Source organism: Phytophthora parasitica (genome assembly GCF_000247585.1).
Source record: "Phytophthora parasitica INRA-310 unplaced genomic scaffold supercont2.48, whole genome shotgun sequence".
NCBI classification, from domain to species: Eukaryota; Oomycota; class Peronosporomycetes; order Peronosporales; family Peronosporaceae; genus Phytophthora; species Phytophthora nicotianae.
The window spans coordinates 85,925-103,953 of record NW_008649034.1 but is presented as its reverse complement, the minus strand read 5'-3'; the positions used below and the strand labels follow the sequence as shown (position 1 = coordinate 103,953).

Below are 18,029 nucleotides of genomic sequence, written 5' to 3'. Positions count from 1 at the left end.
GTCATTCTACATAACATGGTGATCGAGTTGCGAGGAGAAAACGTGCCTGACTACCTTCCTGATCCGTACGGTACAGAAAATTTGAATGCAACCGCCAAGCAGCAACCCCTCGAACCCGTACACGTGTCTGCAGCAGCGGATGAATGCTTGGCGGGTTCAATAATGGAGATATGCAAGCGCCTTAAAGTTCTTCACGACAACAGCGCATCTTTAGCCATGCGAGAGGTACTTTGCCGACATTTCTGGAGTTGGAATGGTACACATTAATACATTTCAAGTATTTTATGGTAGGACTTGCTACTTTAATTTTTTTTAACTTTGATAATGGCAAGGACTCGACGATTGTTTTTGTGGTAATTTGTTTATTAAGGTTAAAGCAAGTCAATGATCGTGTTCATAGATTGTCTTAAATGGCGGGACGAGCTACTTATTCCTCGATAGAACCAGCGTCATTTCCAACCGTACCGTTGACACGTATAGCTACATCGGCATCTGGCTCAGGTGAGTTTTGACATTTGTCTTGCACGCTCCTAGTTCTCGAGCTGCCTCTCTATCCATGATAGAGGCTAGACGCTTCTTGCGCATGAAACTGAAAAAGGTTTTGGATTCTTCAGAATTCGGGTCTGTCTTAAACAGGTCCATTGTAAGCTGCTCCTCAATCAAGTCGTTCTTGCGCTTCATTTGCGCAAAGATCACAGAGTTTCGCTCTTTGTTGTCATCCACGAGTTGTTTCAGTTTCTTAGAATCCTCGATTTCCGCGGCTAGATCAGTCTTGGCTTTTTTTCGTCCTGTTGGCCTCTCCTTCTCTACTTCACCTGCCACACCAGCGTTAGATCCGGACCCACGGGTTCTAATCCCATCCATGAACTTCGGGCATTTCTGCAGAATCAACCAGCAACTCTCGAAAGAAAACTCGGATCCTTGTTGCTCTCTGAATAGTAATCGAGTGTCTTTCATAACGTCATCCGCACTCTTGCCTGACTCATTACGGGCCTTAATAACACTATAACACCCCACGAATTTGGCCACATTGTGAGAAATACTAGACCATCGATTGCGAAGCGCTTGCGCAGTACGAACTTCCTCCTTCTTCGGCTTTGTTGCGTTATTAAATCGATTGAGAATTGAATCCCAGAAAGACGCTGCCTTCTGCTCTGCACCTTGAATGGCGTTTTGAGAGAGGTCTAAATATGCGCGAACTAGCGCTTCATCTTGCAGAGTCTCCCATTTGCGCCCTCGTCCCATTGTAGAATGGTGGATGACGCTTTTGTACTCTGGTAGTCCGTTGCCGAATGCAGCTGTTGCAATAGATCTCGCGCTCTATTCATATTTGGAATAGCCCACCTGCTTGAAATTTATAAATTTAGATAGCAATAGAGCACCGACTGGGATGGCGTAAGCTATTTTTAGCATTTGTTACGGAAAAATATTTTCTTGATTAGCAATAACACGCTCGAGTGGAGATGCTCTAAGGGGAAAATATGCAAATCTGACAGGCTCATGCCATTAATCAGCTCGGTGTCCATGTGAAGTATTCCGGAGTACATGCATTCGACGCCTTCCTCTCAGCCGTAGCGTTACAATCGTTACGATAGCAATGATCCCTGAAAACAATATACTTCCGGCGCCTCGAGATACTACTTCTAGCCGAGTTGTTAAAGTCTCATTAATATTTGGCCAATTCAGGCTTAATGTGGAGGTGCATGTGTCATGCAATAGCAAACCAGCAAATCCGTGTAGATGTGTTGATTGGATATTTGGACGGCGAGTAGCAGATTAAACAGCTTAACCCTCCACGTCCGCACCCAGACAGCGGAGAAGCAATGAACAATCAACATGGTGTGGTCCTACGGCACGCCCCTATTCACGACGACAATTGAGTGAATCGATGAATGCCTTCGATTTGCCTCTTCGATGTGCCAGGATAAATACAGATAATATGGGCTTAGTGTAATAATGCGCTGTGAACATGAGCTCAATACTGTACTAACCGATGATTTAAAATCGACTGGGTCAACAGTAGGTCTATAAGCTCGGATGTCGTCGAATATGCTTGCAGGAAATTGATAATATTCGGCAGAACACTACTGCGAGCTAGTCGCTTGAGCGTGATGATCAGTGTAATTCCTTGTATAAATATCGGCGGATGCTTTCCATTACGAGGGCAGGTGGCTTCGTTTTACTTCGACCTCCGCGAATTCTTCCCCCAGTGTAAACTCGATAACCTCGATTGTATTTGTCACTGTGGGTTTGAGTAAAATTGTACCACCTGCAAGCACCGTAGCCACTATTTTGTCTTCCCTTGGAGACGACACAACTCTAGCTGAAGGAGCTAAGGTGGACCTTCATAATCCCCATCCTTTTACCTCTAACGGGTGCAATTACCAGGTTTTATGTCACTTTGATGGTCCCTGTCCTGAACACAATGACCCAACAAGTCATTCTCGAGTCGTGGAGAAAACTGTGGCTTGGTCTGGGCTCTACCAATAGAAGACGCTCCATCAGAACGGGATGTAGTGGCTCGCGATGCTGTATGTGTATCTCGTCGAGAGAACATCTGATCGCCCTTCAAAGCTTCATCCGTCGACTCCACACTTCCAGGTAGTACACTAACTGTTTGACTAGCGATTGTAGGGGAAGTCGGTGAAGTCGAAGCTTCACTGTCGATAACAGTAGTGATCGCAGGTAGTCTTGTAGTCTTCTTTTTGGGACTAGGAGGAACTTCAATGGTTCTCTTGCTGATATTGAGCACGGCGTCAGTAGGCGGTTCAAACGCACTCACGGGTCGCTTTACTGGCTGCTGAGTATTCTGCAGAACGCATTCGCCCAACAGATGCGTCTCCATGTCTGCTGCATGTCGCTCCTGGCCACACTTAATGCATGTCACCATGCGGTGAGCGCATTCGTGCCGTTCGTGAGCTTCGCGAAGTGCTGCTCGCATCCGTGCGTTGCATCCAGGAAGGCGACACACTACGAGTAAAGCCTGTGGCTGAATTGTAGCCGAACCCCTTTCTGTACAGCAGTGCGCAGCTTCCTTCGTCTCAAGTTTTCCACAAGCACAGAGAATCGGTTGAGGCTCTGTTTTTTTAGTGCACCCGGTTAAATGCTGCTCCATTTTCATTGCAGGATGCTCAGTTGAACACTGCGGACACGTGACTAGACGGAAACTGCAGTCACGTTCATGACTCTCTCGCAGCGTCTCGACCACGCGAGCAGTACAACCCGGTAGTCTACATTCCACCAGAACGGACAGTGATGGTGCTCTCTGTACAGTTTCGTCGCTGGTAGCTTCTCTTCGACTGCATTCGTTGGTCCGATGCGTCTCCATCGAGCCTCTCCTGACCATCTTGCCACACACACAGAGCGTCAGTTGAGACTGTCGTCGTTGCGTGCATTCACGAGACAAATGCGTATCCATCTCCCCGGCGAGGTTTTCGACGCCACAGCGCCGACACGGTACAAGTCGAAACAAACAGTCGTGTTTCTCGTGGTCATCACGGCGAGACGCACGCATACTCGCTGCACAACCAGGTAGTCTACACGGAACGACCGGGTCCCGGTCCGCAGGAACGACACCAGGTGACAGCACACCGTCGTTTGCATCTACGGCAGTGCGATGCAGCTCCAGTGACGGAGTCGGCACCATCTTGCCGCAGTCACACATGATCAGTCGGCAGTGGCTGCGCTCGTGTGCGTCACGTCCTCGAGCCTGCATGGATCTCCCGCATCCAACACGGCACCTTACGATTTCAGACGAGGGGTGTGCAGCTTCATGCTCAGTCCATTGCGCATCCAACACCTTCATGCCACACGCGCACTCTCGTGTAAGATCCACCGGCACCGCCGACGCACACTCAGTCAGCGGTGGCTCAGCTATGACTGCCCCACTCGACCGCAGCATCACAACGGGTGGGCCTTTCTTGACTGCAAGCTTGGGCGGTCCGTGCGAAGGTTGATTGAAGACGCTGTCGCGCACGCTGAGCCGGGTGAGGTCTATGAACGAGTCGTTCGTCCTCTCCGATTCTTCTTCACTGTCGTCTCCGCTGTCGTTTGCGTCCACGCGTCCCATCTCCACCACCTTGTCTACGTGAACTGGTTCACCTTCTGCAGCACTGTTCTCTTCTTCTGCCGTACTCACCGGCACTAGTTTCGTCGAGTTCGCTTTGGAAAGTTTGCGCTGGCTGCGACGTTCCCGTCGATTCTTCTCCACATACTCAGCCATACTGCCGGCACCCACCGCGACTACAGCAGCTCCGAACGCCAAGGGTTCCGAGCTGAGAGCGCTAAAGAAGCCCGAGTTGGCAAGAACTCCAGCCGCGACGATAGGCATAAGACCCATGCGGAAGAACACTTTGAGCGGATCCGAGATGAGGTACCTAAGCGCCAAACCTGAGAGCAGAGACGTCACCCAAAGTTGCGCTTCCACTTGATCGATAGTGAAGGCAAACATGAGCACGAAGTAGACGCACCAGGCGCTCCAGACGCCGCAGATTGTGTACGACAAGTACACGACCCATTCCGGCAGCAACGGCTTAGTTTGATGCGCTGGCTGGCGTCGCAAGAATGCGTTGTACAGCAGTCTGGACGTGCGTTGGATCTTCTTGAGTTGCTCCTTCTCAGTCAAATACGCCTGGCGTTCATGAAGTGGTAGCGCCGCTATCTTGCGTTCTTCTCGGGCCTCTAAGTACAGTCGCAGACGCTTCTTAAGCCGTGCGATTCCGCGTAATCCTTCAAGTATCTTGTCTTGTTCGTGCTTGCGCTCACGCTTCAGTCGCCGCTGCTCCGTTCTAGCGGCTTGTTTCGCCTTCTTAATGGCCTTGCGCTTCTCAACGAGTTGCGCTTGATTGGCCTTGAGAACGGCCTGGGTGTCCTTCTTGATAGTCACTGTGATACGGCGTTTATCCTCTCGTAGAGTTGCTTCCGCCTTCTGGTCCTTTGGCCGTCGACGGGCTACACGACGCACGCTCTGTCGGCTCTTGTCGAGTAGATCGTTGACGTTCGGTCCGTTGAGTTCGATCGCCATGGCTTCAGATATACGGCGGTCGAACTCGTTGCCAATGGCGTTGCGTAGTTTCTTCAATTGAGTCTCGGTACGCTCCAGTTCTGCCTGTGCCTTGGACACGATCACACGCGCGTTCGTCTGCTGCGCTTCACAAGACTCGTTGCACTTAACCAGCCACGCTTGCAACGCCAACACAGCTTTTGCTGCTGCTTCTTCTTCGCTCGTTTGAGGGTTTGTGTTCTCGTCATTAACGTCGTCTTCATCCTCTTCTTCGAGAACGTCCAGGCGTTCGCAGATGGCAGCGATCGACTTAGCTGACGCCGCGGATACCAACAGGGGGTCAAACTTCAGCATACTATTGATCAGTGCTTCGCCGCCTTGCCGCTTCATCATGGTGCACAATTGACTCAACGCGAGCGCCTTACGCTCTGTCACAACTATCTTTTCTTCCTCCTCATCGATACGCTTCAGATCCACCAGTACTGGAGCTGCCGGCGGCATCATTCCAGCACGTATATCCGTAACAGACTCTGCCGATGGCGCTGCTTCCGAAGAGTGCCGTTTAAACGGTAAGGCGCTCAGAAGACGGCTTTGTCTGTGCGTATCCTCATTGTGCGACTGAGTTTTCTGCTCTCTTAGATGCGCCTTGATCTGCACTAGTACTCCAGCCAGTGGGTCGTCATCGACGTCTCCTTCGTGATGTTCTGGCGGCTTCGCGTCTACATCCCGGTTATACAACGCCAGGAAAATACCGCGACACACTTGACCGCTTCGAGTCTCAAGACCTTGTTGCTGCTCCAGATTGTCGTGTACCAGTCGTAAAGCGTTCATATCGACACCGCGGGCAAGGACTGCTAGGTCCATAGAGAGCTGTTCAGCTGGGGAGTACTCCTTCGCGCGTCCGTAGGCATCTGTCTCCACTTCCACGATGTTCCCGACGTCGTCTTCTACCTGATATCGGATGAGGTACTTCTGCGTCCGCCCGGCCTTCTTGAACATCATCATGAGCACAAAACCCACCGGAAGCAGACACATCATAGTGATTACTGCACACACGACGGACGTTCCGACACTCTTCGGCCCTTTCTTGAGTTGATACAGCAGCGCGTTGACAAACATGTGACTGGCAACAAGAGTGAAGACGACCGTCAGTCGCTGCGCGCGAGAGTAATTCTCGTTGTATCTGAACACGATGGACAGCAGCTTGTGGTTTAGTTTCAGTCCGCGTCCAAAGCCTACGACCACCGCGCGCAGCTTGGAGCGCCAGTCCTTGGCTTGCAAATACTCTGGTTCCTGGAACAGAGACCGCAGCTTGAGCTTATCAGGAGGTGCAGCGCCTCTCTTCATCTGCCGTGTCGCTCGCATCGCTTTACGACGGTCTCGATAGTCCCAGCGGTTCACGTAGAAGACTGAGACAACGTAGAAGAGGAAGAAGCCAGTCATAGTCAATATAAGAAGCAAGTTCTCCTCCACGTCCTCGGCCGTAACCTGGTGGGTTACGACGTTCATGAAATGCTCCGTCACGAGACTCAATGACTGCGTAACTTCAGAGGAGAAATCGGTCAGATGCGTGCACTCACAGATCGTGTAGAGGCCGTCATCTGTGGTTCCTACTGCCTGACAGCCATCGGACGACCACGTTCCGGCTGTTGTATCCCAATACGTACACGACGGCTGACGTACAGGACACGTAGCTTCACCGGCATAGCTTGAACCATTGCACTGCACGGTCATAAGCTCCTCAATGGCCGTACAGTTGAAATACTTAACATCAATGGTGTCTTCCAAGCAGTAGAACGTGTAGCGCTGTGCACCATTCGAGCTATTATTGCCGCTCTCGCTAGACGACGCAGTAGTGTTCCCAGCAGTATCGTTCGACGGCAACGTGACAGGCAAAAGATTTCGCATAAACAAGCGGAACGGAGTCTGCAGACCGTGAACTGCGACCTCTTCGCCGTTACTACTCATTTTAACTGTCATGACGCGCGAGTTAATCGACGTGTTATCGAACGCATATGGGTTTCTAGCGAAGACGTTGGACTGGAAGTCCACAATCGGGTCGTCTTCGTCTGTTTCGTCGGCTCCAGAGCCACTTATACTGCCGTTCGTCCCGCTCTTCAGATATGTCGCGAAATCCGTCGGAAATGTTGTGGAAGCTGGTGTGTAGTTAGCTGCGATCTGAGCAGCACTGAGTGGAAGTTGAACCGTTCGTCCGTTGGAGAATTGAGACGCTGTATCACGAGCTCCTACGAGGCGAAGATTCTTGGTAACTAGAGTGACCGGTTCTTCGCCTGCGACTGCAGACGAAAGCATAGCCGTCTGCAACTTCCCAATAGTGCTGGCAACCTGGGCAGCGTGAGCTTTCTCAGCCGCAAATTCGTCCGGAATCGTGCTGCCACTTGAGCTCGACGTACTCCCGACGGAGGAGCTAGTATCACTGTCTCCGACTGCAGCGTCCGTACCGCCGCTATAATCTCCACTCGAATCAGTCAACCGTCGAGTCTTAGTAGTGGTCGTAGGCGTCGACGTTGGGCTCTTCATCGTTGCTGATGCTGGCGTTGTCGTCTTTGCGCCTGAGTTATCGATCTCTAGAAGGTTGGAGATGGTGTTGCCCACCGCCGCCGTCGCTGCCGGTGTGAGCACGGGGGCAGCCAAGATGTTGTCCATAACGTTCAATACCAACTTCTGCGAGTTTGAGTCAAGGATAGTGGCGCTCTTAGTCAATGTCACCACACTTGCTGCCTGTTGCTCCAACGCCGCCACATCTGTAACATCTACGGACGCTGAGGCCTTCGTCATCGCACCGAGAAGCGTCGCTAACGCCGCACTCTTCGCTGCCATCGCCGCCTCATCCAGCGCACAGTTGTCACCATAATATCCGCTAAAACACACACACGTGACGATACAATCCACATTCGAAGCTAAACATCCTGTAGGCTCTCGTGCACAACTTCCCTTTCCGCCACACTCAACGTAATTGGAAGTCGGACAGCTCTTCATGGTTGTAGCAGGGGTCGACACATTTCCCGTCGTTCCGTTTGCTATCTCCTCCTTCCCGTTTACCATGTCTGCCAGCGCGTTGATAGTGTTAAGTACCTTTCCTGGATCCCCAGATAGCGCTTCGGCCATTATTGCGTTCGTCTTGTTCGCCAGATACGCCGCCTGATCCGCTGCAGCTACCACCATCGGTTTGACTTGGATCTCCTTGGTCACTCGCGTCGTTGCTCCCAGTGCGTCTTGAACGTACACTACAAGCGTGACGGTGTTGTTGTCACCTCCTCCTTGTCCAAGTTGTGATTGAAAGAGTGCATCCGGTACAGACGCTCCCAACGCGATCTCATTCTCTCCAGAGTACGTAGCACCTTTAATGTACTTGAACGTGTACTTAAGCGGCAAGTCCTCGTCCACCCAGTCGCTTGCGAGTAGAGAGAATGTGTCTTCAAGAGCGTAACCAATTGCTGGCGTTACAGTTAGTGATCCGCTGCTAGGAGGTGAGTTAGCAACGACTGTAATCATCGCTGAGCCTGTCTGTCCGGAGGAATCCGTCGCATTAAGTTGAAACTTGTACGACACTCCGGGTGTAAGTTTTCCCTCGCTTAGAAGCATCATCAGACGTCCACGAGGGACGGCGAAGATGGAGCTCATCGTAGCGTCCGACGCCCCCACCAGCGTCCATTCCGTCTTAGTAAGCGGGAGTTTAGACACTGCTTTTCCTTTGAGGATCACTCGGTCATTAGCATTTACCTTCGCGGAGCCTAATGGTTCGATTGAAACTTGAGGTGGAGATCCAGGCGTCATGGTTATAAACACACTAGTGCTGCTTGTTCGAGTGTCTTTGGATACGGTTAGAGCGAACTTGTACACCGTATTCGGGTTCACCGTGTTGGCAGCCACAGTAATCTTCGCCTTTGAGTCGAGCGTTAAAGTCTCTCTCGTGGCAGTCAAGCATGCAACGTCGTACACTTGAGTAGTTGTGTGTAGCGTCCAGCACGTCCAGGAATACTGCATCGATACCGAGTTTTGAATGCCATCTGGATCGACGGATAGCGATCCATCCAGCACCAGATCCTGCTCCACGCCGATCGATCTGTTTCCCGCCGCTATCAACGCCGTCAAGTCTGTACGCACCACGTTGATCTGTACGTCGGCGCTGTTGTTCACCTTAGGGTTGGATGTCATGGCCACTATAAGCCGGAACACGTAGCCCACCCCCACGGTTAGAGTCCTAGCTGGTAACTTGAGAATACGCGGGTTCGGACTGGTCGATTTGAATTGCGTAGATGTCAGATCTCCCGTCACTTGAAGCCACGTGAACGCCATGTTCACACCGGTTGATACTGAAGCATCAGTATCTGTTGACACCGACTCAGAACACGACGGATAGCTGGCAGTAGCAGTGATCACCAGTTCATTCGCACGATAAACTCTTTGTAAGTTCCCACCCTTGATAGACACAGCCGGAAGAGCCATTCCGGACTTTTTAACGAGGATCTCGTTCGAGTTGCCTGTTTTACCGAAGAAGTTCTTGGCTTGAAGGATAAGCGAGTACGTGCCATCCGCTTCCAGTAAAGATGCACTCATCTTTATCGTGACGTTGTTCGTGGTCGCAGCGGACGTTAGTAGAGCTGTGACGGCGTTTACAGCGACAGAAGTCACGTTTGTAGTGTTAAGTAGTATCCACGTGTACGTCATCGGACGGCCGCCGGATCCTGAAGAACTAGAACCGTCTAGCACGAGGTCGTCGCACATACCAAGAGAAGTGGCTCCGGTTACTAGCACCTGTGGCTGTGGAGGCTTATCCGGCGCACTGATCATCACTGTCGTCGTCGGTGCTGCTAGCGCTGCGGTCGCAGTGGACTTTAACAGATTACCCCGTAACGTTAGAGCACTACCTGGTACAACTCTAACGCCTTGCCCGAATACGAATCGGATCGACGCGGACCCTGTCAGCCACGTACACGATGGAGATACACCACAGTAATTCGTCGAATCCGTCGCTAAAGGGAGGTCAAACAGTACGTTGCAGGCGAAATTATCGGCTGTAAGTGTCGTTCGATCAACCGCTCGGTCGAACGTGATAGTAAGACCGACAGCTGTGTCTAAGAACTTAGCATCTAGCACCTTTGGAGGAGGCGTAATGTCCTTCGTTTCGACGATCTTGACGGTCACAGGACCGATCGTCTTGGTGGCGTACAGTGGATCTGTACTCGTTACAGCAGAATATATCGTCGCCGTTCTATCACCGTCAACCACAAAATTATCGTCCGCTGCCACTGTAATCGCTTTCGAGACGTTCCAGTTTGTTGTTGTGAAGGTGATATTTGTCGGAGATACCAGAAGAATCGAAAGAGAAGCAGTGAATAGTACTGACACATTTGCGTTAGGTTGTGCTCGCAGTATGATGTTGTACGTGTCTGTGAAGACCCGTCCCTCCGCGACGACTAATGCTGGAGTAGTAGTTTTCGAGCTTCCCTGATAAACAGCAAAGCCGGAGACATCGTTAAGAACATCCACAGTTACGTTCGGTATAGAGTAGCCAGAGTATACTGTATCATTCGACGTTGTTGTTCCAGTGATCGTAGCAACAGCATTCGCGTCTTCGAGATAGTTATTCAACGCTTGGATCTGGATGATCTTGGTAACATTCCAGTCTGTCGTAGTAAATGTAGCCATCGTGGGCACAGTAATTGCTTTTGCGGTTAGAGTACTGTTTAGAGTTACAGTTACGGGATTCAATGGCGCGCTAAGCATCGTTAGCGATAGCGTCCCCGAAGTACCTTTCGTAAGGCTGAAACTCGTCGCGGATAGCTGAATCGCTCCGAATGTCACCGTAACAACTTGTGACGCACGCTGCATCGTACTAGATGCGCTAATTGATGAAACGACCACCATCTCGAAGCTTACCGAACTCACCCATTTGGCGGTACTTACAGTAAGCGTAGGATGTTGCAATGTACTGTTCGACGGGAGTCTGTAAACTGCAGAAGGCGATACATCTGCCAAAGTTAATAACAACACTTGGGACTGCCACTTTACTTCTATAACGTCACTCGATCGTGGCAGTAAATACACCGTTAACGACGTCGCGTTTAACTTTGTATCAGTTGGAATACCCACTGACAAAAGACCAATCCGAGTCGTCTTATTTAATTGTCCACGAGTATTCTCCACCACAAGCGTCGGTGTATCAGCCACGGGGTGTACCGTAAACGTTACGTTAGTCGACGTCGTGAACTCGTTACCGTTACTTGACTCTCGGGATACGGCGTTGATCTGAAGCTGCGTTGAGCCGAACCACGTACCAATCGTAGTGAGTCGAAGTGTTAGAGTTGTAAGGTGCACTGAAGTCAGCACAAATTTACTGGAAGTACTGTCTTTCACGAACGGCTCGCCACCGATCACTTCTACAGTCTTGAGAGCTCTTCCACTTGGATCGATCACCACAAGACGAAGAGTTTCGGAATTGTCGTCATCTGTTAGACCCACTGAAGTTATGTTGAGCTCAGCGGAGGTATTCTGGTTCACACGAATATCCGACGTGCCGATACGAAGCACTGGCGCGTCCGCGACGGCAACGATGTTCACATTTACATTCGTCGAGACTCGACTACTCTCACCTGTTGATCGTTCGGTACTCGTGACAGCGACTTGAACCGTGAAGTTCCCGGCCAAATTTCGACGAGGGGCAAGAGATACAATACGATTTGCTATGTTAAAGACAGCATAACGGCGAGGAATAAGCACGATAGGGCCTGCGACGGTAGGCGTCGTTACCGCCACTCCATCCACCAGAACTGCGTCGAGATAAATTGGGTCGAAGTTCATCTCCACTTCAATTATCTCCGATCCATCTCGATCGGGTGTAGAAGCCTCAACGATTATGAACGCTCCAGCCACGTCCTCCAGCATCGTCACTGCTGTACTGTTCAACACCAGTAATGGGGCATTTGGTACAGGAGCCACCACCACTCGGCATCTTGCGATGGTAGTGACGGTCGACAGTGAGCTAAAAGAATTGTCGTTCGCTGATACTGTGGACGTGATCCTCATGGTAATGTTGAACGTCTGTGTTGCATATTTAAGTGGTGATATCGTCACAATTCGGTTAAGTAGACACGGCTCAACTGCAGGTAAACATACAGGACTCTTGTCTCCGTAAAGTTCATACCGTAAATCTCCAAAGCTCATCGTTGCACCCCACTGTGCCTCCTTTTCCCCACTTAACTGCGTCGATCCTACAGCCACAGCGTCAACGGCGTTATCAGGTATAAATACTTGTACACTCACTAGATCAGTCAGTTCACTCATCAATCCAAAGTCTGCAAGACGGAACGTCACGTTCTGGTTGTCTGCAACGTGGAACACACGCACGGCATTACCAAAGCCCAGCGTTCCTCGTTCAGCTTCTCCAATCAGCTCCACTTTGCTGTTAGAAACGTTTGTTACTGTCGTCTGTCGAAGCACGTCCGAGGTGTTAGTTACCACAGTCGTTAAGAGTGTCCCAGTGTAGTAAGATACCGTATCCACGATAACGTGTACGTGTGTTTCACCACAACTGTTACTCATCGAGTATACTCCATACTCTCCGACTCCACGTACGGCTGCGTTACTCGCAACCACCGACCGGTTAACCAATACAGCGTCCATGATACGCAAAGGAGTGAGTGCCAATTGAGTCGCCATATCTCCGGTCGAACTGCCCCATGCGTCGTACGGAAGAACACTGTTAAACATCAGAAAAATAATCTTCCCGGACACTGCAACATCAGACGATGAAACAAGACTGTATGACGGCGAGACCGGTCGCGGGTGGATTGTCACGGGTAAATCTATGATCGCAATACCGTTTCCAGTGCCTTGGTACGCCGTTTGACTAGATGTCGAGTCGATATCGAACGCCACGGTCGTCATGATAGCGAATAGTTTCATGTACCCGTACCAATACTGACGCGGTCGTACGCTAACCACATCGCGTAGAGTGTAGGGGACCACGTAGACGTCGACGGCCCCTAGCTTAACTGGTACCAACCGCTTGATGCCAGCGTAAACGTCTGCGATCTGAGTCCTATTCTCCGCGTAAAGCAGTAGATTTTCACGACTGACATCTTCCTGTTGTATATCGAGTCTCTGGAACGGCAGCTGGACGAATTCGTTCCAATACCCATGAGATAAGGTATTCACACGGATAACGGGGTCCACTGGAATCACTAAAAGTGTTGTAAATACGGAATTGAGCGTGGCTTCTCCAGTCGCCAACTCTGTTGTCTTAATTGTCACGTTGACCGTAAAGAATCCCACGAAATCAGCTCGTGGGACGACCGCAAACGTCTGATCCACACGGAAAACGCTCTGGGTTGATACTGGAGGAAGCGTGACTGTATCGGAATCTGTGAGCCAATTCTCCGACGAGTTTGTTCCATAGAGACTCAACACTGCCGAACGATTAACAGATACTTGTGCTGCTATGATCTCAGAGCCATCCGTGTCGATAGTAGATGCAATCACTTGAATCGGGACAGCAATTAACGGCTTCGTCACTGCCGATACTGGGCTCAACTCCACAGTAGCTACGTGGCATATCGGACTGATAGTAACAGTAATTTCAAGTGGTAACGCCCGTGCAACAGCTACATCCGAAGCCACACTCGAAACCAAATATACCTTCTCAGCCGCTACACTCCACATGCTGAAGTTTATCTCTTCGCTGTACCCTGTAACTAGTCCGATCTCCACACTGCCACGCATCTCCACACGACCAGTTCCAGCTGCCACAATCCACTGCGATGGCTTGTCGTATACTATTGTAGGAACCACATCATCTGCTTCCGTTGAGAACGCCATCACCACTTCATCTGATCGCCACGTTATCCAAGTCACGTACTTCTCGTAATCTCCCAAATCCACGACCAAAAACAACGCCTCAGATCCATCCGTATCCTGCAGTGATGCTGCTACCGAGTCACACACTATCACACCATCTTCCACTGCCGTGAAACTTCTTGTTGCTATTGAGAATAGAGGCTCCGTCGCCTCGGCAATGACTGTCGCGGTCACCGCCGCCTCATATGTATTTTCCGAGACGAACTCATCGCTGCGATCAATAGCGTGCGCCACAAGGGTGCAGTCAATGGACCCAGAGAAGAAAGACGGGGGACTTAGTTGGACACTCAGTTCGGCGCTTCCATCGCTTCGATACACATTAAGTGGCAGTATATCAAAAGTGGTGGTCATATCTGCATCGTGTACTAATGCGTGGCATAAAACGTCGTTGACAAACACCATTTGCCACGCGGTGTTCGTGCACCGGAGTCGGAGATCCATTCTCTCAGATCCATCGATGTCTGGCAAAGTCCAGTTGCTCAGTGTAACAGAAGCTTCGCCATTCTCAGTGATTGATAGAACGGAGGGCGTCACGACCAGTCTCGGTGCTTCCGCAACCGGATAAATTACGAGAGGAATCGGCTGGGACGTCACGGCCAACGACTTCCACTGAACAAAGGGAAGACACCCGAATAAGTCCAAACTATTGATGACACGCAGATAGCAGTCAGACGTAAATAAATCATCGGCCACATCCACTGTCGACGTCACCACCACTATATCCACCATCAAATTTCCAGAAATCTTCGGCACAGGTACCAGTGACAAAGCAATCGTCGTAGAATTGCCTACTCCAGACCCCAATTGTGTCGAAAACGACGATAGCAAATGACCAGAGACTCCAGCACCTGTAGACCAGCTCGTGCTTGAGCTAGCATTAGCCACTTGAGAAATATAATTGGACGGGTAAAACGCTTGAATGCGGTAGTACAGATCTGCCTTCGTTGGCATCACCGTAATGATCCCGGAAAATACCCCGTCCTCAGTGATCGACATGTTCGTCGTCGCAATCGACAACGTCGGCTTCTCTGCGACCGTCAAGAAGTGCAAACTCACCGGGATCGACGTCCAGTTCCAGCTGCTGAATGCAAACACAGTCGCGCGGAGAAACGCTATCACGTGTGTCGGGTGCGTCGACCCAGCGGCGAAGTATACAGCCTGCGAAGTCACAGGAGCTGGCAGCACCGTGTATACCATACCGTCTACCGTCTGACTTCCACTTGCCAACATTGTCGAAGTATCCATAGACACGGACAGGTTGCAATTCTCTGGTAGTAGTATCTCTAAAGAAACATTAACATCTGGAGCCGTGGCATCCAGCTCTGTCACCGACAGCTCCGAGATCCACAGAACACCCAATTCGTCTTCGTACACGTTTTCGCCCGCATTCATCACACTGAACCGAGGGGATTGAGCGTGGTTCCACTGCGTTGGCAGAACGATGTCCACGATAGATGTCGATAAGATCGTCATCCATGCGTGTTCCAGCCCATTTGCTTCGGTCACTGTCACACCGGCTACAAGCTCGGACGGAACCAAGTTGCTCGTCGCTGCCACTGACTGTAAAGTCAAGGGTAAGCTGCCGATGAAATTCCGAGGAGGTGAAATAGTCAAGGTGCTGTTTAAAGACTCACTCCCGTCGTCCAGCATGAACACGGTATTCGGAGTCCACGGATCACCGTTGATAGCAGTAAGTTCGGACCTCCAGAACGGCGAGTCTTGCGCTACCACAGCGGCACCAGGGTCGTTCATTACAGCACGGAGCGACACTACTTCTGTGTCCCCAGTCGATGCGACACCCTCGCTCACCACCACATCCAGTTCGTGGTTGAACCCGAAGTGGATGGGTGCTGACCCGTTCGGCATCGCTGAGAAGAAGCGGCTAGCTGCCATCGGAAGCGTTGATATCCGGAATGTAGCCGTAAGCATATACACTTGGCCCAACGTAGGCGCGTATGCGTGAACTACCAGAGAGACGGCCACTTGACCAGAGTATCCCTGGACTGGAACCACACTTAAGTTCTCCGATGTGTCGAACGCAAACTCCTGGTACTCTGCAAACACCAGTGAGCCGAAGCTGCCGGCAATGGAAACAGGTACCGGCACTCTCTCATCGTCTACAAACACCGCCTGAACTCGACCTTTATCCCATGCAAGTCGACAGTGGCTGTACACTATTGCACTAGCGTCGCTCAATCGGACATCGACCAACAGTCTCTCACGAACGCTGCTCAGTGGGATGGACATGGCTGTGTCTTCGTGTCCTTCAAACCAAAAGTCCAGCGGCTTGCCGTAGTAAACAGTAGGTTCCGCCACCCACCCCACCACAGCCGACATTACTACTGAAGCTGTAGTAGCACTCGACGTGCTCGTGTAGTAAAGCTCGCGGGATGTTGCCGTGAGGAAGACACTGAACATGCCTGTGAGCAGTGCATCCACTGCTACTATCATAATCTCGGCATCCATGATGCCGTCCGTGGACGTCCGTACGGGTAGTGCGTAGACAGCATGCGGTGTAGACACCTCGTTTTTAAATGATGATAACGTTGGGCTCGATTCGAGCTTGGCCTGGAGCACTCGTCCGTCGAAAAATACGGTCACTGCGTCCGACTTAACATCCGCTATCAGCTCGACTGATAGCTCCTCTGATCCATCCAAGTCCCGCAAAGAGATGGTGCCAATTGACAGCACAACTGCTGCACCTAAACGAGCCACTCGTTGCACGACCTTGGCATCCAGCATAGGTGTATTCGCTACAGGTAAGACAGAGACATCAATCGAGATTGGCGACGCCCTCGCGACCGTAGCTTTGGTGAAAATACCACTAGAGAGGTACACCGTTTCGATAGACGCACTCCATATCGTGAACCGCAGGTCACCGCTATATCCTGCTACCAGTCCGATCTCCAAACTGCCCCGCATCTCCATACGACCAGCTCCAGCAGCCACAATCCGCTGCGAAGTGCTACCGTATTCCGTTCTAAGAAACACACCGTCCGCTCTCGTTGAGAATGCCACCACCGTCGTATCCGATCGCCACATCACTGATGTCACGTATTGCTCGTACGTCCCGAGATCCATGACCAGGAACAACGTCTCTGACCCGTCTGTGTCAACCAAAGACGCTGCCACCGAGTCGCACACGATCACACCGTTTTCCACTGCTGTGAAGCTAGTCGTCGCAATCGAAACAAGAGGCACCGTTGCCTCCGCAACGACTGCCACGCTCACAGCCGTCTCGTAGGTGTCTTCCGAGACGAGAAGGCCGATGCGATCAATGGAGTGCGCTACCAGGCTGCAGTCGATGGGTCCAGAAAAATATGACGGCGGGGTTAATTGCACGTGTAGATCGGTGCTTCCCTCGTTTCGATAGACACCAGGAGGGAGTAGCTCGTAAACCGTTGTAGAGACATCCGTTGTCACAATCATGCCCACTTCCGTACCATCAACAGATACCGTCTTCCACGTATTGGCGTTGCATCGCAGACGGAGATACATCTCTTCGGACCCATCAACATCTTCGAGTGCCCAATTGCTCACCGTGATAAATGCGGCGGCATTTTCCATAGTTAACGGCTCGGCTGTGGTTGCCACGAATCTCGGGGCTTCTGCAACCGGATAAACCGTGGTCGATGGCACCGGCGTATTGGTTACAGGCATATTGGTTACAGGCGCAACAGAAACAATGATCGACTTTGGCAATGACTTCGCGACGGCAGCATTTGTGAAAATGCCACTAGTAAGGTACGCAGTTTCGACGGACGCACTCCATATCATGAAACCCAGGTCACCACTGTACCCTGCTACCAGTCCGACCTCCACAGTGCCACGCATCTCCATACGACCAGCTCCAGCGGCCACAATCCGCTGCGAAGGACTGCCATATTCCATGGTAGGAACCAAACCATCCTCATTCTTTGAGAATGCCACCACCGTCGTATCCGATCGCCACATCACTGATGTCACGTATTGCTCGTACGAACCGAGATCCATGACCAGAAACAACGCCTCCGACCCGTCCGTATCAACCAAAGACGCCGCCACCGAGTCACATACGATCACACCGTTTTCCACTGCTGTGAAGCTAGTCGTCGCAATCGAAACAAGAGGCACCGTCGCCTCCGCAACGACTGCCACGCCCACAGCT

The 18,029-nt window shown here is 51.2% G+C and overlaps 2 protein-coding genes across 2 annotated transcripts; both read right to left on the bottom strand.

Moving 5' to 3' along the window:
- Positions 1–480: 480 nt before the first annotated feature.
- On the bottom strand, positions 481–1,245 carry PPTG_15167 (hypothetical protein; the record flags this gene model as incomplete). The annotated part of the gene is made up of 1 exon (XM_008912529.1): positions 481–1,245. One exon carries the CDS (start codon positions 1,243–1,245, stop codon positions 481–483), a length of 765 nt encoding a protein of 254 aa, XP_008910777.1.
- A 1,123-nt stretch (positions 1,246–2,368) lies between these two features.
- Positions 2,369–17,875, bottom strand: PPTG_15166 (hypothetical protein; the record flags this gene model as incomplete). The annotated part of the gene is made up of 2 exons (XM_008912528.1): positions 2,369–9,859; positions 9,926–17,875. 2 exons carry the CDS (start codon positions 17,873–17,875, stop codon positions 2,369–2,371), a joined length of 15,441 nt encoding a protein of 5,146 aa, XP_008910776.1.
- Positions 17,876–18,029: the final 154 nt, after the last annotated feature.